The 24,096-nt window shown below is 43.1% G+C and overlaps 1 protein-coding gene across 1 annotated transcript in view; it reads right to left on the bottom strand.

Annotated features, from left to right (window-relative positions):
• The window catches only part of LOC139419791 (transcription factor SPT20 homolog), a 29,512-nt gene extending 22,641 nt beyond the window's left edge, over window positions 1-6,871 (bottom strand). The window contains exons 1-6 of the mRNA XM_071169777.1: window positions 6,860-6,871; window positions 5,572-5,697; window positions 1,884-2,010; window positions 1,621-1,724; window positions 1,377-1,562; window positions 1,114-1,230 (exon numbers count right to left, since the gene is read on the bottom strand). Of these exons, the coding sequence (XP_071025878.1) occupies window positions 1,114-1,230; window positions 1,377-1,562; window positions 1,621-1,724; window positions 1,884-2,010; window positions 5,572-5,697; window positions 6,860-6,871 (672 nt within the window). The remainder of the gene's footprint in view (window positions 1-1,113; window positions 1,231-1,376; window positions 1,563-1,620; window positions 1,725-1,883; window positions 2,011-5,571; window positions 5,698-6,859) is intronic.
• Between the last annotated feature and the right edge of the window lie 17,225 nt (window positions 6,872-24,096).

Raw genomic sequence — 24,096 nt, 5'->3', positions numbered from 1 at the left:
CATGGTGTCTGCTCTTTACGTTATATTTCTAGGATTGTAGAAGGCAGTGCTAGTTCCTACCTGCATGGTGTCTGCTCTTTACATTATATTTCTAGGATTGTAGAAGGCAGTGCTAGTTCCTACCTGCACGGTGTCTGCTCTTTACGTTATATTTCTAGGATTGTGGAAGGCAGTGCTAGTTCCTACCTGCATGGTGTCTGCTCTTTACGTTATATTTCTAGGATTGTAGAAGGCAGTGCTAGTTCCTACCTGCATGGTGTCTGCTCTTTACGTTATATTTCTAGGATTGTAGAAGGCAGTGCTAGTTCCTACCTGCATGGTGTCTGCTCTTTACGTTATATTTCTAGGATTGTAGAAGGCAGTGCTAGTTCCTACCTGCACGGTGTCTGCTCTTTACGTTATATTTCTAGGATTGTGGAAGGCAGTGCTAGTTCCTACCTGCACGGTGTCTGCTCTTTACGTTATATTTCTAGGATTGTAGAAGGCAGTGCTAGTTCCTACCTGCACGGTGTCTGCTCTTTACGTTATATTTCTAGGATTGTAGAAGGCAGTGCTAGTTCCTACCTGCACGGTGTCTGCTCTTTACGTTATATTTCTAGGATTGTGGAAGGCAGTGCTAGTTCCTACCTGCATGGTGTCTGCTCTTTACGTTATATTTCTAGGATTGTAGAAGGCAGTGCTAGTTCCTACCTGCATGGTGTCTGCTCTTTACGTTATATTTCTAGGATTGTAGAAGGCAGTGCTAGTTCCTACCTGCATGGTGTCTGCTCTTTACGTTATATTTCTAGGATTGTAGAAGGCAGTGCTAGTTCCTACCTGCACGTTGTCTGCTCTTTACGTTATATTTCTAGGATTGTGGAAGGCAGTGCTAGTTCCTACCTGCACGGTGTCTGCTCTTTACGTTATATTTCTAGGATTGTAGAAGGCAGTGCTAGTTCCTACCTGCACGGTGTCTGCTCTTTACGTTATATTTCTAGGATTGTGGAAGGCAGTGCTAGTTCCTACCTGCACGGTGTCTGCTCTTTACGTTATATTTCTAGGATTGTAGAAGGCAGTGCTAGTTCCTACCTGCACGGTGTCTGCTCTTTACGTTATATTTCTGATAGTTCCTACCTGCATGGTGGGTCGTAGCAGGACGTGTCTGCTCTGGAAGGAGGGCATCTTAGTGTTGCCAGACTGTCTGTAGTCTCGGACCTCAGCTACCACACAGCCACAGTGGAAGATGTTCACCTGGACAAGGAGACAGAGAGGGGACAAGGAGTCAGAGGGGGGGGGGGGGGGGTGGCGAGGAGTCAGAGGGGGGGACAAGGAGTCAGAGGTGGGGGGACAAGGAGTCAGAGGGGGGGGGGGGGGGCAATACAAACACACACAGACACCTGGGACTTCTCTAAGAGATCCACCAGGATAGGAGGAACACACACCTGGGACTTCTCTAAGAGATCCACCAGGATAGGACGAACACACACCTGGGACTTCTCTAAGAGATCCACCAGGATAGGAGGAACACACACCTGGGACTTCTCTAAGAGATCCACCAGGATAGGAGGAACACACACCTGGGACTACTCAGGATAGGAGGAACACACACCTGGGACTACTCAGGATAGGAGGAACACACACCTGGGACTTCTCTAAGAGATCCACCAGGATAGGAGGAAGCTCCTCTGCGTCCAGGTACTCCAACAGCTGTCCTTCCTCATATGGCAGACGGATCGTCTCAGAGTCTAGCAAACAAAAACATCCTTCCAAAATGAAACATACAGTACCTCAGATATTCAATGATACATACAGTCCCTACATACAGTGTGGTGTTATGTCGTCAGGATATACTGTGTGTGTGATTTTAAGGGTTCGGTTAGGATCGATTGATCGCGGACTCTCACCAGATCCATTCTTGCCGAGGAGCATGAGGGAGTAACCCTGGTTGCCGGGGTAAAGGTTGACCACCAGACAAGACACTGACTCCTGAGACACCAGCTTCTCCAGCAGGTTGACATTCCTACGCAGCTTCTAACCAGGAAGAACAGAACAACAACGATCACTAAATGATAGAGGCGTATCAATTCAAAGATGCATTCAAACTCCTATGCAGCCTCTACACAGGGAAGGACATGAACCAATCAATTGGGGCGGCAGGGTAGCCTAGTGGTTAGAGCGTTGGACTAGTAACCGGAAGGTTGCAAGTTCAAACCCCTGAGCTGACAAATCTGTCGTTCTGCCCCTGAACAGGCAGTTAACCCACTGTTCCTAGGCCGTCATTGAAAATAAGAATTTGTTCTTAACTGACTTGCCTAAAGGTAAAATAAATAAAAAAAATTCAATGACTCGGACATAATCATTAACAATAAATATTATAGGATTATTGATAACAATCCATTGGCATTACTAAACATCTTCTAACCAGGAAGAACAGGAAAACAATATTCAATCATCATTCACTGATTACAGGAACAGTGAATACTGATACGCAGGATGATTCATTCGCAGTCCTCCAGGGCTTCTGAACGGGGAGACAATAGGAAAATACTCTTCAACTAACCGGTACCCCCCTGTATATAGTCTCCACACTGACTCTGTACCGTAATACCCCTGTATATAGTCTCCACACTGACTCTGTACAGGTACCCCCTGTATATTGGCAATGACTGGAACGAACTACAAAAATCTCTGAAACTGGAAACACTTATCTCCCTCACTAGCTTTAAGCACCAACTGTCAGAGCAGCTCACATATTACTGCACCTGTACATAGCCCACCTATAATTTAGCCCTATCAACTACCTCTTTCCCTACTGTATTTAATTTATTAATTTATTTATTTTGCTCCTTTGCACCCCATTATTTTTATTTCTACTTTGCACATTCTTCCATTGCAAAACTACCATTCCAGTGTTTTACTTGCTATATTGTATTTACCTTGCCACCATGGCCTTTTTGCCTTTACCTCCCTTCTCACCTCATTTGCTCACATTGTATATAGACTTGTTTATACTGCATTATTGACTGTATGTTTGTTTTACTCCATGTGTAACTCTGTGTCGTTGTATCTGTCGAACTGCTTTGCTTTATCTTGGCCAGGTCGCAATTGTAAATGAGAACTTGTTCTCAACTTGCCTACCTGGTTAAATAAAGGTGAAATAAAAAAATAAATAAAAAATATAGCCTCCACATTGACTCTGTACCGGTACCCCCTGTATATAGCTTCCACATTGACTCTGCACTGGTACCCCCTACATATAGCCTCCACATTGACTCTGTACTGGTACCCCCTGTATATAGCCTCCACATTGACTCTGTACTGGTACCCCCTGTATATAGCTTCCACATTGACTCTGCACTGGTACCCCCTACATATAGCCTCCACATTGACTCTGTACTGGTACCCCCTGCATATAGCCTCCACATTGACTCTGTACTGGTACCCCCTGTATATAGCTTCCACATTGACTCTGCACTGGTACCCCCTACATATAGCCTCCACATTGACTCTGTACTGGTACCCCCTGCATATAGCCTCCACATTGACTCTGTACTGGTACCCCCTGTATATAGCCTCCACATTGACTCTGTACCGTAATACCCTGTATATAGCCTCCACATTGACTCTGTACCGTAATACCCTGTATATAGTCTCCACATTGACTCTGTACCGTAACACCCTGTATATAGCCTCCACATTGACTCTGTACTGGTACCCCCTGCATATAGCCTCCACATTGACTCTGTACTGGTACCCCCTGCATATAGCCTCCACATTGACTCTGCACTGGTACCCCCTGCATATAGCCTCCACATTGACTCTGTACTGGTACCCCCTGTATATAGCCTCCACATTGACTCTGTACCGTAATACCCTGTATATAGTCTCCACATTGACTCTGTACCGTAACACCCTGTATATAGCCTCCACATTGACTCTGCACTGGTACCCCCTGTATATAGTCTCCACATTGACTCTGTACTGGTACCCCCTGCATATAGCCTCCACATTGACTCTGTACTGGTACCCCCTGTATATAGCCTCCACATTGACTCTGTACTGGTACCCCCTGTATATAGCCTCCACATTGACTCTGTACCGTAATACCCCGTATATAGTCTCCACATTGACTCTGTACCGTAACACCCTGTATATAGCCTCCACATTGACTCTGCACTGGTACCCCCTGTATATAGCCTCCACATTGACTCTGTACTGGTACCCCCTGCATATAGCCTCCACATTGACTCTGTACTGGTACCCCCTGTATATAGCCTCTACATTGACTCTGCACTGGTACCCCCTGTATATAGCCTCCACATTGACTCTGTACCGTAATACCCTGTATATAGTCTCCACATTGACTCTGTACCGTAACACCCTGTATATAGCCTCCACATTGACTCTGCACTGGTACCCCCTGTATATAGTCTCCACATTGACTCTGTACTGGTACCCCCTGTATATAGCCTCCACATTGACTCTGTACTGGTACCCCCTGCATATAGCCTCCACATTGACTCTGTACTGGTACCCCCTGTATATAGCCTCCACATTGACTCTGTACTGGTACCCCCTGTATATAGCCTCCACATTGACTCTGTACCGTAATACCCTGTATATAGTCTCCACATTGACTCTGTACCGTAACACCCTGTATATAGCCTCCACATTGACTCTGCACTGGTACCCCCTGTATATAGTCTCCACATTGACTCTGTACTGGTACCCCCTGTATATAGCCTCCACATTGACTCTGTACTGGTACCCCCTGCATATAGCCTCCACATTGACTCTGTACTGGTACCCCCTGTATATAGCCTCCACATTGGTACCCCCTGTATATAGCCTCCACATTGACTCTGTACCGTAATACCCTGTATATAGCCTCCACAATGACTCTGTACCGTAATACCCTGTATATAGCCTCCACATTGACTCTGTACCGTAATACCCTGTATATAGTCTCCACATTGACTCTGTACCGTAACACCCTGTATATAGTCTCCACATTGACTCTGCACTGGTACCCCCTGTATATAGTCTCCACATTGACTCTGTACTGGTACCCCCTGCATATAGCCTCCACATTGACTCTGTACTGGTACCCCCTGCATATAGCCTCCACATTGACTCTGCACTGGTACCCCCTGTATATAGCCTCCACATTGACTCTGTACCGTAATACCCTGTATATAGCCTCCACATTGACTCTGTACCGTAATACCCTGTATATAGCCTCCACATTGACTCTGTACCGTAATACCCTGTATATAGCCTCCACATTGACTCTGTACCGTAATACCCTGTATATAGTCTCCACATTGACTCTGTACCGTAACACCCTGTATATAGTCTCCACATTGACTCTGTACCGTAATACCCTGTATATAGCCTCCACATTGACTCTGTACCAGTACAGAATTGACATCAGGGTCAATGGGATCAGCGTTCAGTAGGAAACAAGAAGAAAACTGAAGTCTCCAATAACAACACAGGTTTTCCCTTTCTGTTATGAAGCTACAAGTCAATGGGTCCAATGTTTAGGTCAAATGCTTTTATTTCTACATGACTGGACTTCGACCTGGTTACCTTGAGCTCTGGTTCTTTGTCACACTCTTCGATGTAGAGCTCGTATAGTTTCTGATATAGACTCTTCCTCCCTCCGGACAACGCTCTCCTCTTGGCTGGCTGTTGACGAGCACTTTCAACAATGTACTGAACGAAGACAAACACAAAAGTCTGATGTATTTGAACTGATACACACACACACACACACACACACACACACACACACACACACACACACACACACATATATATATAAAAATACAAACTTTTACCTCAGCCCGATCCAATGCATATTCCAAAACTTGTTTCTGCAAATAGAACATTTGAAATTCATTACTGTAGTCTTCAGTTGTCTTCTCTGGCCACAGGGCAACACAGATAAATAGTGAGCTAGCTAGCTGTAGCCATGGTTACCTAGCAGACACACTTTCCAAAGGAAACGGAAGAGTCAACACAAGCGAGCAGATATAGCTAGGGTGGGCATGATCACAAGTCGTACATAGATACTGGCTATAGTGTCAATCAATAGGCGCACAGAGATATCATAGATGGGTCGGCAGCGTAGTCTAGTGGTTAGATTGTTGGACTAATAACCAAAAGGTTGCTGGATTGAATCCCTGAGCTGACAAGGTAAAAATCTGTCCTTCTGCCCCCTGAACAAGGCAGTTAACCCACTGTTCTCCGTGATTGTAAATAACAATTTGTTCTTAACTGACTTGCCGTGTTAAATCAATTAAAAAAATAGATGCATACCATCGTTGTCTGCCACCGGTAGCTGGGTGAGTGACCGCTTGCAGCTGTCCTTAGCCCCACACCGTCACCTCCATAGAGCGACCATTCAAACCCTGCATGCACACACACCGACACCAAACACAGCCCGGGTCAAACTACATGTCAACAACAGCAAAGACATCCATCGTTTGAGCGGGTCGGGTAGAAATACGGTCCAGGTAAGTTCGATAGTGTGGCGATTTCTCAACAAATAGTGTATAATATATCTGTCTGTACAAGGTAACTCAGTTTCGATCAATGCATTTTGAAGAAATCGCGTTATTTTCACTATAACACATTTAGCTTGATGATAACTTTATTCTGACAGGCAAGCGAAGCTAGCAGGTTAGCATAGCTAGCATTTCTTCTTCGGAAACTGCAAAAGTTAGCGAGCTGGGACAAAAAAACGCATGAACCAGAGTCAAATCTAAAACAGTAGAATGGACCTGCCGTATTGTAGATCTTAACTCCAATGCTTAAAAACAATATATTACTTCAGTGCGTTCATTGAAAAAAGAAAAGAAAACAACAACCTCACAGCAACAGCCATTTTCGTCCAGTGTGACAACAGAAGCTACACTTCCGGTAAGGGTAGTAGACAGGAAATAAAACTCTTCCCACAGCAGAAAATGCTTTGGAATTACTCTCCTGTCTAACGTTTTCATTCAGCAATATTGATAGAAATTAATATTTAAAAAAATAAAAAAAATTCTTGTTAACACATTTCTTGTTAACAAACTATAGTTTTGGCAAATCGGTTAGGACATCTACTTTGTGCATAACACAAGTACTTTTTCCAACAATTGTTTACAGACAGATTATTTCACTTATAATTAATTCACTGTATCACAATTCCAGTGGGTCAGAAGTTTACATACACTAAGTTGACTGTGCCTTTAAACAGCTTGGAAAATTCCAGGAAATTATGTGGCTTTATAAGCTTCTGATAGGCTAATTGATATAATTTAAGTCAATTGGAGGTGTACCTGTGGATGTATTTGAAGGCCTACCTTCAGACTCAGTGCCTCTTTGCTTGGCATCATGGGAAAATCAAAAGAAATCAGCCAAGACCTCAGAAAAAAAATGGTAGACCTCCACAAGTCTGGTTCATCCTTGGGAGCAATTTCCAAACGCCTGAAGTTACCAAGTTCATCTGTACAAACAATAGCACGCAAGTATAAACACCATGGGACCACGCAGCCGTCATCCTAGAGATGAACGTACTTTGGTGCGAGAAGGGCAAATCAATCCCAGAACAACAGCAAAGAGCAGAGTTTTTTTCTAACTCTGTACACGAGGAATAGCAACTGTTCCTTATTCAACAGATGTAATAATTCCATTATAAAGCAAAGTCCTACGTAACAACAATGTTGCTATTGTCACTGAGCTACTACACAGAGAACTGAATGTCAAGTGTTACTGCAAAATCTTCTGTCACTCAATATGAACATATATTTTTGTGAGTCATTTTAAATCTACTCTACACAAAAAACAAAAAACATTCTGTTTAGTTGGCATGACTTATGGGTTGCAGATGTTGGGTCACTTAGTTGTTTTCTTAGGAAAACTGCTGGGTTAGTGAGAAATGACCCAGCAGGTCAGCGCAGAAGGCTGGAGGCGTGGCTTAGCAGGGGCGTGGCTTACAGATAGTTATTTATTGGCCAACCGTGAGAGTAAATTTATGTGACCTGTTGTATTGTTAGAAAACAATATTGGCGTTTCATTTTTTTTTTTAAATCAGTGTAGAACTCCATTGCCCATAATGCCTTGCTCTAATGAATTTAAAAAGATGATGAAGTTTGACCCCAAGAATGTATTTTCTTATGAACGAAGTTGCACAGAAATGTGTGTCTTTTCACACGAATTAAGCCACATAAAAACGCACAAAATCTGCTGATATACCTTTTCTTCATAGTTGCACAAATTAAGTGTGAGATTGTGTTGCTGAGCGAGACTGACTGATAAAACCAATTGGGGCCCTATTAATATTCGACCATGATTACAATGAGTTTAGATCGCGTGCTAGACTAACTCACCAATCTAAATGGTTAGCTGACATTGCTAATTGAGTGACTGTCAGTGACTGACATAGCAAGAGAAAAATGACAAATGAAGAACCACATTTTGAAATTTCAACCTTCTATCTATTAACATTAACTGAGTCCCTAAAAAACAAAATCTAATAGAAAATTGGTCACGACCGGCTGTAGGAAAGGCTGTTACAGAGTATACTAAGATAACTATCTTAGAGCCCTCCAAACCATGTCCTTATGATTATATATTTACACTCATTCAACTAACTGTTGTAGTTCTTGGTTCTTCATCAAATATTTGGCAACCATCAAATGCATATATATATATATATATATTACTTGTTTTTCTGAGACCTGTTTGACTATCAAAGATGGACTCAGAGATTGCTCATCTTAATATTTCAATATTTCTAAATTCCATTTTTATAAAACTTTTAAATTCATGTGTATTGTTGTGTATTACTGCACTGTTGGAGCTAGGAACACAAGCATTTCACTACACCCGCAATAACATCTGCTAAATATGTGTCTGTGACCAATAACATTTGTTTTGATTTAAAAGAGAAACCCCAGCTAAACATGTGTTCTTCCCAGCAGAGACGGTCTGACTCTAGAGTGACGGTAATGCACAACAGCTGCAAGATCTTTCATGGTTAGCAGAGTTTGGCTGTAATTTGAAAAAGACAAAACAGTTTAGTAGATTAAAAGGCATGAAAATAAGCCTGACAAGAGGGGTATCTATCTGTATAGGGAATGGAACATAGCTCTGTGCTGGTTTCATGGCCTCTATATCAGATAAAGGAACATAGCTCTGTGCTGCCTCATGGCCTCTACATCAGAGGTCTAATGGAACATAGCTCTGTGCTGCCTCATGGCCTCTACATCAGAGGTCTAATGGAACATAGCTCTGTGCTGCCTCATGGCCTCTACATCAGAGGTCTAATGGAACATAGCTCTGTGCTGGCCTCATGGCCTCTACATCAGAGGTCTAATGGAACATAGCTCTGTGCTGCCTCATGGCCTCTACATCAGGTAGGTCTGATGGAACATATCTCTGTGCTGCCTCATGGCCTCTACATCAGAGGTCTAATGGAACATAGCTCTGTGCTGCCTCATGGCCTCTACATCAGAGGTCTAATGGAACATAGCTCTGTGCTGCCTCATGGCCTCTACATCAGAGGTCTAATGGAACATAGCTCTGTGCTGCCTCATGGCCTCTACATCAGAGGTCTAATGGACCATAGCTCTGTGCTGCCTCATGGCCTCTACATCAGAGGTCTAATGGAACATAGCTCTGTGCTGCCTCATGGCCTCTACATCAGAGGTCTAATGGAACATAGCTCTGTGCTGCCTCATGGCCTCTACATCAGAGGTCTAATGGAACATAGCTCTGTGCTGCCTCATGGCCTCTACATCAGAGGTCTAATGGAACATAGCTCTGTGCTGCCTCATGGCCTCTACATCAGAGGTCTAATGGAACATAGCTCTGTGCTGGCCTCATGGCCTCTACATCAGAGGTCTAATGGAACATAGCTCTGTGCTGCCTCATGGCCTCTACATCAGGTAGGTCTAATGGAACATATCTCTGTGCTGCCTCATGGCCTCTACATCAGAGGTCTAATGGAACATAGCTCTGTGCTGCCTCATGGCCTCTACATCAGAGGTCTAATGGAACATAGCTCTGTGCTGGCCTCATGGCCTCTACATCAGAGGTCTAATGGAACATAGCTCTGTGCTGCCTCATGGCCTCTACATCAGAGATCTAATGGAACATAGCTCTGTGCTGCCTCATGGCCTCTACATCAGAGGTCTAATGGAACATAGCTCTGTGCTGCCTCATGGCCTCTACATCAGAGGTCTAATGGAACATAGCTCTGTGCTGCCTCATGGCCTCTACATCAGAGGTCTAATGGAACATAGCTCTGTGCTGCCTCATGGCCTCTACATCAGAGGTCTAATGGAACATAGCTCTGTGCTGCCTCATGGCCTCTACATCAGAGGTCTAATGGAACATAGCTCTGTGCTGCCTCATGGCCTCTACATCAGAGGTCTAATGGAACATAGCTCTGTGCTGCCTCATGGCCTCTACATCAGAGGTCTAATGGAACATAGCTCTGTGCTGCCTCATGGCCTCTACATCAGAGGTCTAATGGAACATAGCTCTGTGCTGCCTCATGGCCTCTACATCAGGTAGGTCTAATGGAACATATCTCTGTGCTGGCCTCATGGCCTCTACATCAGGTAAAGGAACATAGCTCTGTACTGGCCTCATGGCCTCTACTTCAGATAAAGGAACAAAGCTCTGTGCTGGCCTCATGGCCTTTACATCAGGTAAAGGAACATAGCTCTGTGCTGGCCTCATGGCCTCTACTTCAGATAAAGGAACATAGCTCTGTGCTGGCCTCATGGCCTCTATATCAGGTAAAGGAACATAGCTCTGTGCTGGCCTCATTGTCTCTACTTCAGATAAAGGAACATAGCTCTGTGCTGGCCTCATGGCCTCTATATCAGGTAAAGGAACATAGCTCTGTGCTGGGCTCATGGCCTCTACATCAGAGGTCTAATGGAACATAGCTCTGTGCTGCCTCATGTCCTCTACATCAGGTAGGTCTAATGGAACATATCTCTGTGCTGGCCTCATGGCCTCTACATCAGGTAAAGGAACATAGCTCTGTACTGGCCTCATGGCCTCTACTTCAGATAAAGGAACAAAGCTCTGTGCTGGCCTCATGGCCTTTACATCAGGTAAAGGAACATAGCTCTGTGCTGGCCTCATGGCCTCTACTTCAGATAAAGGAACATAGCTCTGTGCTGGCCTCATGGCCTCTATATCAGGTAAAGGAACATAGCTCTGTGCTGGCCTCATTGTCTCTACTTCAGATAAAGGAACATAGCTCTGTGCTGGCCTCATGGCCTCTATATCAGGTAAAGGAACATAGCTCTGTGCTGGGCTCATGGCCTCTACATCAGAGGTCTAATGAAACATAGCTCTGTGCTGCCTCATGGCCTCTACATCAGAGGTCTAATGGAACATAGCTCTGTGCTGGCCTCATGGCCTCTACATCAGAGGTCTAATGAAACATAGCTCTGTACTGGCCTCATGGCCTCTACATCAGGTAGGTCTAATGGAACATAGCTCTGTGCTGCCTCATGGCCTCTACATCAGAGGTCTAATGGAACATAGCTCTGTGCTGGCCTCATGGCCTCTATATCAGGTAAAGGAACATAGCTCTGTGCTGGGCTCATGGCCTCTACATCAGAGGTCTAATGAAACATAGCTCTGTGCTGGCCTCATGGCCTCTACATCAGAGGTCTAATGAAACATAGCTCTGTGCTGCCTCATGGCCTCTACATCAGAGGTCTAATGAAACATAGCTCTGTGCTGGGCTCATGGCCTCTACATCAGAGGTCTAATGAAACATAGCTCTGTGCTGGGCTCATGGCCTCTACATCAGAGGTCTAATGAAACATAGCTCTGTGCTGCCTCATGGCCTCTACATCAGAGGTCTAATGAAACATAGCTCTGTGCTGGGCTCATGGCCTCTACATCAGAGGTCTAATGAAACATAGCTCTGTGCTGGGCTCATGGCCTCTACATCAGAGGTCTAATGAAACATAGCTCTGTGCTGGGCTCATGGCCTCTACATCAGAGGTCTAATGAAACATAGCTCTGTGCTGGGCTCATGGCCTCTACATCAGAGGTCTAATGAAACATAGCTCTGTGCTGGGCTCATGGCCTCTACATCAGAGGTCTAATGAAACATAGCTCTGTGCTGGGCTCATGGCCTCTACATCAGAGGTCTAATGAAACATAGCTCTGTGCTGGGCTCATGGCCTCTACATCAGAGGTCTAATGAAACATAGCTCTGTGCTGGGCTCATGGCCTCTACATCAGAGGTCTAATGAAACATAGCTCTGTGCTGGGCTCATGGCCTCTACATCAGAGGTCTAATGAAACATAGCTCTGTGCTGGGCTCATGGCCTCTACATCAGAGGTCTAATGGAACATAGCTCTGTGCTGTTTGTTAGATTGAATAACAGAACATTTGTTGAGGTCTTTTCCTGGAAGGGAAGGAGGAGAACTAGGAGGATGGAAGGAGGGGGAAGGGGAGGAGGAGAACGAGGAGGAGGAGAACGAGGAGGATGGAAGGAGGGGGAAGGGGAGGAGGAGAACGAGGAGGAGGAGAACGAGGAGGATGGAAGGAGGGGGAAGGGGAGGAGGAGAACGAGGAGGAGGAGAACGAGGAGGATGGAAGGAGGGGGAAGGGGAGGAGGAAAACGAGAAGGAGGAGAAGTAAGAAGGGGAAGAGGCTCCACAGTAGACCCATCCTCCTAGACTCCACAGTAGACCCATCCTCCTAGACTCCACAGTGCCCCATCCTCCTAGACTCCACAGTGCCCCATCCTCCTAGACTCCACAGTGCCCCATCCTCCTAGACTCCACAGTGCCCCATCCTCCTAGACTCCACAGTGCCCCATCCTGCTAGACTCCACAGTGCCCCATCCTCCTAGACTCCACAGTAGACCCGTCCTCCTAGACTCCACAGTGTCCCATCCTCCTAGACTCCACAGTGCCCCATCCTCCTAGACTCCACAGTACCCCATCCTCCTAGACTCCACAGTAGACCCGTCCTCCTAGACTCTACAGTGCCCCATCCTCCTAGACTCCACAGTACCCCATCATCCTAGACTCCACAGTAGACCCATCCTCCTAGACTCCACAGTACCCCATCCTCCTAGACTCGACAGTAGACCCGTCCTCCTAGACTCTACAGTGCCCCATCCTCCTAGACTCCACCGTACCCCATCCTCCTAGACTCCACAGTACCCCATCATCCTAGACTCCACAGTAGACCCATCCTCCTAGACTCCACAGTAGACCCATCCTCCTAGACTCCACAGTGTCCCATCCTCCTAGACTCCACAGTGCCCCATCCTCCTAGACTCCACAGTGCCCCATCCTCCTAGACATACGTTGGTTCCACATATAACACATAACAAACCAAAGGACAGGAAGACATTGTCGTAGACTGGAGCGTCACAGGAAGTCATTGTCGTAGACTGGAGCGTCACAGGAAGTCATTGTCGTAGACTGGAGCGTCACAGGAAGTCATTGTCGTAGACTGGAGCGTCACAGGAAGTCATTGTCGTAGACTGGAGCGTCACAGGAAGTCATTGTCGTAGACTGGAGCGTCACAGGAAGTCATTGTCGTAGACTGGAGCGTCACAGGAAGTCATTGTCGTAGACTGGAGCGTCACAGGAAGTCATTGTCGTAGACTGGAGCGTCACAGGAAGTCATTGTCGTAGACTGGAGCGTCACAGGAAGTCATTGTCGTAGACTGGAGCGTCACAGGAAGTCATTGTCGTAGACTGGAGCGTCACAGGAAGTCATTGTCGTAGACTGGAACGTCACAGGAAGTCATTGTCGTAGACTGGAACGTCACAGGAAGTCATTGTCGTAGACTGGAGCGTCACAGGAAGTCATTATCGTAGACTGGAGCGTCACAGGAAGTCATTGTCGTAGACTGGAACGTCACAGGAAGTCATTGTCGTAGACTGGAACGTCACAGGAAGTCATTGTCGTAGACTGGAACGTCACAGGAAGTCATTGTCGTAGACTGGAACGTCACAGGAAGTCATTGTCGTAGACTGGAGCGTCACAGGAAGTCATTGTCGTAGACTGGAACGTCACAGGAAGTCATTGTCGTAGACTGGAGCGTTACAGGAAGTCATTGTCGTAGACTGGAACGTCACAGGAAGTCACTGTCGTAGACTGGAGCGTTACAGGAAGTCATTGTCGTAGACTGGAGCGTTACAGGAAGTCATTGTCGTAGACTGGAACGTCACAGGAAGTCATTGTCGTAGACTGGAGCGTTACAGGAAGTCATTGTCGTAGACTGGAGCGTCACAGGAAGTCATTGTCGTAGACTGGAGCGTCACAGGAAGTCATTGTCGTAGACTGGAGCGTCACAGGAAGTCATTGTCGTAGACTGGAACGTCACAGGAAGTCATTGTCGTAGACTGGAACGTCACAGGAAGTCATTGTCGTAGACTGGAACGTCACAGGAAGTCATTGTCGTAGACTGGAACGACACAGGAAGTCATTGTCGTAGACTGGAACGTCACAGGAAGTCATTGTCGTAGACTGGAACGTCACAGGAAGTCATTGTCGTAGACTGGAGCGTCACAGGAAGTCATTGTCGTAGACTGGAACGTCACAGGAAGTCATTGTCGTAGACTGGAGCGTTACAGGAAGTCATTGTCGTAGACTGGAACGTCACAGGAAGTCATTGTCGTAGACTGGAGCGTTACAGGAAGTCATTGTCGTAGACTGGAGCGTTACAGGAAGTCATTGTCGTAGACTGGAGCGTTACAGGAAGTCATTGTCGTAGACTGGAGCGTTACAGGAAGTCATTGTCGTAGACTGGAGCGTTACAGGAAGTCATTGTCGTAGACTGGAGCGTCACAGGAAGTCATTGTCGTAGACTGGAGCGTCACAGGAAGTCATTGTCGTACACTGGAGCGTCACAGGAAGTCATTGTCGTAGACTGGAGCGTTACAGGAAGTCATTGTCGTAGACTGGAGCGTTACAGGAAGTCATTGTCGTAGACTGGAGCGTTACAGGAAGTCATTGTCGTAGACTGGAACGTCACAGGAAGGCTTTTTTTTATTTTCTTCTTTTGCCCGATCATTAGCCAGCTTATGACATTTTTGTTTTTAAATAAAACGGTAGTCGGCATGGCTTTGAGCGGAGGAAGACGAGGAAGAGGAGGAGGAGGAGATGGGGAAGAAGAGGAAGAGATGGGGAAGAAGAGGAAGAGATGAATGAGTAGAAAGAGTATGAGAGGAAGGAGGAGAACTGTGATTGTAACAAAGTTTATTGGAGAATACATCTTTCCCCATTCTGTACTCGCAGTCCATGTGTTCCATGCAGTTCCGTCTAATGTTCTTTAGAGGGTGCTGTTGTCTTAGCTGCTGGCCAAACTGGTGGAAGATCAAGTTCAATCAATCAAATGTATTTATAAAGCCCTTTTTACATCAGCCCATGTCACAAAGTGCTGTACAGAAACCCAGCCTGAAACCCCAAACAGCAAACAATGCAGGTGTAGAAGCACAGTGGCTAGGAAAAACTCCCTAGAAAGGCCAGAAACCTAGGAAGAAACTGAGAGAGGATTAAGGCTCTGAATGGTGGCCAGTCCTCTTCTGGCTGTGCCGGGTGGACATTATAACAGAACATGGCCAAGATGTTCAAATGTTCATAGATGACCAGCTGGGTCAAATAATAATAATCACAGTGATCCTCTGCCTAGCTGCTGGCCAAACTGGTGGAGGATCACGTTGCTCTCTGCCAATCATCCCAGGGCAGTTTTGATCCCTAGAGGTTATGGTAATGATGTATTTGTTTACCTAGAGGTTATGGTAATGATGTATTTGTTTACCTAGAGGTTATGGTAATGATGTATTTGTTTACCTACAGGTTATGGTAATGATGCATTTGTTTACCTAGAGGTTATGGTAATGATGTATTTGTTTACCTAGAGGTTATGGTAATGATGCATTTGTTTACCTAGAGGTTATGGTAATGATGCATTTGTTTACCTAGAGGTTATGGTAATGATGCATTTGTTTACCTAGAGGTTATGGTAATGATGTATTTGTTTACCTAGAGGTTATGGTAATGATGCATTTGTTTACCTACAGGTTATGGTAATGATGTATTTGTTTACCTAGAGGTTATGGTAATGATGCATTTGTTTACCTAGAGGTTATGGTAATGATGTATTTGTTTACCTAGAGGTTATGGTAATGATGTATTTGTTTACCTAGAGGTTATGGTAATGATGTATTTGTTTACCTAGAGGTTATGGTAATGATGTATTTGTTTACCTAGAGGTTATGGTAATGATGTATTTGTTTACCTAGAGGTTATGGTAATGATGTATTTGATTACCTAGAGGTTATGGTAATGATGCATTTGTTTACCTAGAGGTTATGGTAATGATGTATTTGTTTACCTAGAGGTTATGGTAATGATGTATTTGTTTACCTAGAGGTTATGGTAATGATGCATTTGTTTACCTAGATGTTATGGTAATGATGTATTTGTTTACCTAGAGGTTATGGTAATGATGTATTTGTTTACCTAGAGGTTATGGTAATGATGTATTTGTTTACCTAGATGTTATGGTAATGATGCATTTGTTTACCTAGAGGTTATGGTAATGATGCATTTGTTTACCTAGATGTTATGGTAATGATGTAATTGTTTACCTAGAGGTTATGGTAATGACGTATTTGTTTACCTAGATGTTATGGTAATGATGTATTTGTTTACCTAGAGGTTATGGTAATGATGTATTTGTTTACCTAGAGGTTATGGTAATGATGCATTTGTTTACCTACAGGTTATGGTAATGATGTATTTGTTTACCTACAGGTTATGGTAATGATGTATTTGTTTACCTAGAGGTTATGGTAATGATGCATTTGTTTACCTAGAGGTTATGGTAATGATGTATTTGTTTACCTGGAGGTTATGGTAATGATGTATTTGTTTACCTAGAGGTTATGGTAATGATGTATTTGTTTACCTAGAGGTTATGGTAATGATGCATTTGTTTACCTACAGGTTATGGTAATGATGTATTTGTTTACCTAGAGGTTATGGTAATGATGCATTTGTTTACCTACAGGTTATGGTAATGATGTATTTGTTTACCTACAGGTTATGGTAATGATGTATTTGTTTACCTAGAGGTTATGGTAATGATGCATTTGTTTACCTAGAGGTTATGGTAATGATGTATTTGTTTACCTGGAGGTTATGGTAATGATGTATTTGTTTACCTAGAGGTTATGGTAATGATGCATTTGTTTACCTAGATGTTATGGTAATGATGTATTTGTTTACCTAGAGGTTATGGTAATGACGTATTTGTTTACCTAGAGGTTATGGTAATGATGTATTTGTTTACCTAGAGGTTATGGTAATGATGCATTTGTTTACTTAGAGGTTATGGTAAAATGTATTTGTTTACCTACAGGTTATGGTAATGATGTATTTGTTTACCTAGAGGTTATGGTAATGATGTATTTGTTCCCTAGAGGTTATGGTAATGATGTATTTGTTTACCTAGAGGTTATGGTAATGATGTATTTGTTTACCTACAGGTTATGGTAATGATGTATTTGTTTACCTAGAGGTTATGGTAATGATGTATTTGTTCCCTAGAGGTTATGGTAATGATGTATTTGTTTACCTAGAGGTTATGGTAATGATGCATTTGTTTACCTACAGGTTATGGTAATGATGTATTTGTTTACCTAGATGTTATGGTAATGATGTATTTGTTTACCTAGAGGTTATGGTAATTACGTATTTGTTTACCTAGAGGTTATGGTAATGATGTATTTGTTCCCTAGAGGTTATGGTAATGATGTATTTGTTTACCTAGAGGTTATGGTAATGATGTATTTGTTTACCTACAGGTTATGGTAATGATGTATTTGTTTACCTAGAGGTTATGGTAATGATGTATTTGTTCCCTAGAGGTTATGGTAATGATGTATTTGTTTACCTAGAGGTTATGGTAATGATGCATTTGTTTACCTACAGGTTATGGTAATGATGTATTTGTTTACCTAGATGTTATGGTAATGATGTATTTGTTTACCTAGAGGTTATGGTAATTACGTATTTGTTTACCTAGAGGTTATGGTAATGATGTATTTGTTTACCTAGAGGTTATGGTAATGATGTATCCTATCCCCTATATAGCATCCTATCCCCTATATATAGCATCCTATCCCCTATATAGCATCCTATCCCCTATATATAGCATCCTATCCCCTATATAGCATCCTATCCCCTATATAGCATCCTATCCCCTATATATAGCATCCTATCCCCTATATAGCATCCTATCCCCTATATAGCATCCTGTCCCCTATATATAGCATCCTATCCCCTATATAGCATCCTATCCCCTATATATAGCATCCTATCCCCTATATATAGCATCCTATCCCCTATATAGAATCCTATCCCATATATATAGCATCCTATCCCCTATATAGCATCCTATGCCCTATATAGCATCCTATCCCCTATATAGCATCCTATCCCCTATATATAGCATCCTATCCCCTATATATAGCATCCTATCCCCTATATAGCATCCTATCCCATATATAGCATCCTATCCCCTATATATAGCATTCTATCCCCTATATATAGCATCCTATCCCCTATATAGCATCCTATCCCCTATATATAGCACTACTGTTTGACAGGGTCCTGATAAATGGTGTACACTACATAGGCCTAGACAAAATATTGACGGCAAAACAAATGAAGCCAGACTCAACAAATAATCTGGTCCAGTGCTTTTAATGGCTGACATATTTGTCCATAATGAGAAATGCCTGGTACCACCACATTGTCCTTAAAGAGCTGTTATTACCAACACATCCCCACATGATCACACCACAACTTCCTTTCCAACCCCCCCAACACACACACACACACGCGCGCAAAAAGGCACTTCTCTTTTCCCCACTAGCACTGACTCTGCTGATAAATACTCAGCTCAGAGCACATTTGCTATTCAACACACATCTGTTATGATGAAACTGGACAATACAACAGAACAGATCAACCGGAAAGACATTTACGCCCACGGGTGGCCGAAAAATAACTATCTGAAAGGCACACCCCTACTAAGCCTTCAGTCTTCTGATCTGATCCAGTTGGTCATAGGATAAGCGTAAATGACAAATTATAACTACAAAATACCCTAAAGACCAATGTGTCAAAATAAAATATAAGATACATTTAAAAATTATTGAATTTAATAAAAATATATGTATTTCGTATTTTAAAATACAAAATACACATTAGCAAGTAGACGGCTCGATCAGCAACAACATACTTTTTTAATATATATATTTTTAACCAGGTAGACCAGTTAAGAACAAGTTTATTTAATTGAAACGTGTTACTTGCTACGACTGTGATATGTTGTTGTTTATCTACGTTTGTTGAACACACTGACTGGAAGTCACTCTGGGTAAGAGGGTCTGTTAAATGACCAAACTGCATGTGAAAACGAACAACTGCAAAGCACACTGGGTTTTATCATTGGCCTTTTGAATATTCAAATGACAGCTTTCGAAAGTATCCTGTTACAAAGAACATCTGTCACGGCCGTTAAAAGAAAAAAGAAGAGGACCAAGGTGCAGCGTGTTGAGCGTGCATTTTCTCTTTTTTTGGACAATGACGCCAAACAAAACAATAAACACTACAAACCAAACCGTGAAGCTAAAGGTTGTGTGCCACGAACAAAGACAACTTCCCACAAACACAGGAGGGAAAAAGGGCTACCTAAGTATGGTTCTCAGAGACAACGATAGACAGCTGTCCCTGATTGAGAACCGTACCCGGCCAAAACATAGAAATACAAATAATAGAATATAGAATACCCACCCCAAATCACATCCTGACCAAACCAAATAGAGACATAAAAAGGATCTTTAAGGTCAGGGTGTGACAAGTTCAGCCCACTGTAATATGGAAAGGGGGGGGATACCTAGTCAGTTGTCCAACTGAATGTATTCAATTGAAATGTGTCTTCCGCATTTAACCCAACTGCCTTAATCGACATCCACGTTTTCGGAGTGGAGTCCAGGGAAAAGTGGGTTAACTGCCTTGCTCAAATACATGTACCAGAAACACTGACCATGTGGTCATAGCTCAACAACCCAACTGACCATGTGGTCGTAGCTCAACAACCCAACTGACCATGTGGTCATAGCTCAACAACCCAACTGACCATGTGGTCATAGCTCAATAACCCAACTGACCATGTGGTCATAGCTCAATAACCCAACAAATGTGTGTTGTGTCCACTATTTAACCAGCGATGGGTTGTTTTTAACACAGCATTTTATAGAGTGCAGGTACGCACACACACACACACACACACACACGCACACGCACACGCACACACACACACACACACACACACACACACACACACACACACACACACACACACACACACACACACACACGCATACACACGCACACACACACACACACTCACACAGAGAGAGAGAGGGAGAGAGTTACAGATTCTCCTCAGCCACTCATAGACTGAATGATTGATTGCCATGGTGATAATTCAAAGAAGTCCCTATGCTGTGCTCTCAGGCAATCACTCTTCCTCTCTTGCTTACCTGAATTATAATTAGACAGGTGTGTGTGTGTGTGTGTGTGTGTGTGTGTGTGTGTGTGTGTGTGTGTGTGTGTGTGTGTGTGTGTGTTTCCCATTGAAAATCCATAAATTCAGTATCTCATCACCTCTCTGTTTTGTTGGTGTGATGTCATAGCTGTAGGGTGGCTGTTACTGAATGTGAACTTGGGACAAAAAGGCGATGTGTGTTACATTTCTGGATTGGAAAAAGATCTTCGTGTTTTAGATTCATTTCCTTTGTGATGACTTATGTACATTATGTAAAAAATGTTTTGTTGGCTAGTTGCCATGGGGATAACGACTTCCTGTTTGGAATACGATGATGTAAAAATAACGTTGAGTTAAAGGCTTGGCTTAACCAGCATGCAACAGTGATTTACTCCACAGTAACACTGACGGACGGTCATGTGGTTTAACATGCGTGTGGTTTAACATGTTAAATTCCCAGACAACACAAAGATTCCTTGATGCCCTTCCAGACTCCCTCTGCCAACCCGAGGGCGTCAGAGGACAAAAATCAGTTAACCACCTGTCGTGTCTTTGACTATGCCAGATTAAGTGATATGCTATTCTATAAAATAATTTCTCCGTAATCAATATTACCTGATTGAGCTAATCATGTAAATGTAATTAACTAGAGAATCGGGGCACCACAAAATAATATTTATAGAGCTGTTATCTTCCGAATAAACTCTTAAAGACCTAGTAATACTTTACATCAATAGCAGTCAATATTAATCGTCATCTTAATTCAGTCTCATCTGAAAGTCGTAAATTCTTGGTTATCTGCACGAACCCTGGCTAACAAGTTGAATCAGCAATACAAAATTGGGTTTAATTATTTATTTACTAAATACCTAACTAATCACACAGAATTACACTAACACATAATTAAATCATAACTTGATTACAAATTACATCATAAAGGAAAACGTCCCTAGCGGGCGGAACAGATATGACAGCTGGTTACACAAAAGAAAAGGGGCTGGGTTGAGTGAAAGAGCTGGAAGACTGAGGAACAAAAGGGAAGAAGCTGTGCTATCGTAAATACAGTATCTTATGCATTCTAAATTACCTCCCATTTGGAAAAGGAAAATGCTATAAATATTTACTCTGAGCTGCGCTTCAGTAGGTTGGTGGTATATAGAAGGCCGTGTTGCCCAACCGAATCCTTTGTCCTTTGAAGAATGTCTCTTGTGGTCAATTATATACGTTGTAGTAACGGCGTTGTGTGATAGACGGGATACTCTGTCTGTTCCTTCCTAACCCTCGTTTGCAGCGGCTGTTGCTAACTTAACAGCTAGGAGGTATCACTTCTGTAGTGAATAAGAGTTCAAAGTTCATACCATTCGCAACCAAAGCTCACACTGATGTTGGCTTCGTTCTGTAGTTATTATCTGAACCATTCTGACATCGGACCGTCGTCCTCCCATCCTCGGAACAGGAGGTTACATTGTCGTCAAGGCTTTATATAGGAAGGGAGAAAAGGGGTGTGTTTCATAGTTTACAACAAATGTCTCTTCACGTGGGCGGGCCACTGAGTCGGGCCTAATTCACTAATTAAAACCCAAGTCTCACATTTTAGAAGCTAAAATCACATTTCATCCCATCACGAATAATTTCATATTCAAACATTTAAATTGAACAACAATTCCATGTGAATCCGATAACTCTGATGTGTAGACTTTCCACTGTAGAGTTTATGTCATCTTATCATTGATGGGAATGTCTCAGATGACAACCGAACTGACATCATATTATTCATATTCAAGTACCACCGCATATGTTCAATTGGTCGGATTACCAGAATATAGTTCATTTCCCCCCACCTTCTGATGATCCCAGAATATCTATGTTAACCAAGGGGTTTGCAAATGTAACATCAGTAGAGAGAGGAAAAAGGGGGGAAGAGGTATTTATGACTGTCATAAACCAACGTCAAGACACCTAACTGAGGAACTCAATTTAACCTTGCGCAATACCCTAGATGCAGTTGCACCCCTAAAAACATGTGTCATAAGAAACTAGCTCCCTGGTATACAGAAAATACCCGAGCTCTGAAGCAAGCTTCCAGAAAATTGGAACGGAAATGGTGCCACACCAAACTGGAAGTCTTCCGACTAGCTTGGAAAGACAGTACCTTGCAGTATCGAAGAGCCCTTACTGCTGCTCGATCATCCTATTTTTCTAACTTAATTGAGGAAAATAAGAACAATCCGAAATTCCTTTTTGATACTGTCGCAAAGCTAACTAAAAAGCAGCATTCCCCAAGAGAGGATGACTTTCACTTTAGCAGTGATAAATTCATGAACTTCTTTGAGGAAAAGATTATGATTATTAGAAAGCAAATTACGGACTCCTCTTTAAATTTGCGTATTCCTTCAAAACTCAGTTGTCCTGAGTCTGCACAACTCTGCCAGGACCTAGGATCAAGAGAGACACTCAAGTGTTTTAGTACTATATCTCTTGACACAATGATGAAAATAATCATGGCCTCTAAACCTTCAAGAGGCATACTGGACCCTATTCCAACTAAACTACTGAAAGAGCTGCTTCCTGTGCTTGGCCCTCCTATGTTGAACATAATAAACGGCTCTCTATCCACCGGATGTGTACCAAACTCACTAAAAGAAGCAGTAATAAGGTCTCTCTTGAAAAAGCCAAACCATAACTCAGAAAATATAAAAAACTATATTGAATCTTCCATTCCTCTCAAAATGTTTTGAAAAAGCTGTTGCGCAGCAACTCACTGCCTTCCTGAAGACAAACAATGTATACGAAATGCTTCAGTCTGGATTTAGACCCCATCATAGCACTGAGACTGCACTTGTGAAGATGGTAAATTACCTTTTAATGGCATCAGTCAGAGGCTCTGAATCTGTCCTCGTGCTCCTAGACCTTAGTGCTGCTTTTGATACCATCGATCACCACATTCTTTTGGAGAGATTGGAAACCCAAATTGGTCTACGCGAACAAGTTCTGGCCTGGTTTAGATCTTATCTGTCGGAAAGATATCAGTTCGTCTCTGTGAATGGTTTGTTCTAGGTCCCAAGAAACAAAGAGATCTTCTGTTGAATCTGACAATTAATCTGAATGGTTGTACAGTCGTCTCAAATAAAACTGTGAAGGACCTCAGCGTTACTCTGGACCCTGATCTCTCTTTTGACGAACATATCAAGACTGTTTCAATGACAGCTTTTTCCATCTACGTAACATTGCAAAAATCGGAAACTTTCTGTCCAAAAATGATGCAGAAATATTAATCCATGCTTTTGTTACTTCTAGGTTAGACTACTGCAATGCTCTACTTTCCAGCTACCCGGATAAAGCACTAAATAAACTTCAGTTAGTGCTAAATACAGCTGCTGGAATCCTGACTAGAACAAACAATTTGACCATATTACTCCAGTGCTAGCCTTCCTACACTGGCTTCCTGTTAAGGCAAGGGCTGATTTCAAGGTTTTACTGCTAACCTACAAAGCATTAC

The sequence above is a fragment of the Oncorhynchus clarkii genome, chromosome 10 (assembly GCF_045791955.1).
Source record: "Oncorhynchus clarkii lewisi isolate Uvic-CL-2024 chromosome 10, UVic_Ocla_1.0, whole genome shotgun sequence".
Lineage (NCBI taxonomy): Eukaryota > Metazoa > Chordata > Actinopteri > Salmoniformes > Salmonidae > Oncorhynchus > Oncorhynchus clarkii.
The sequence above is the reverse complement of the archived record's forward strand: the minus strand, read 5'-3'. Positions and strand labels throughout refer to the sequence as shown.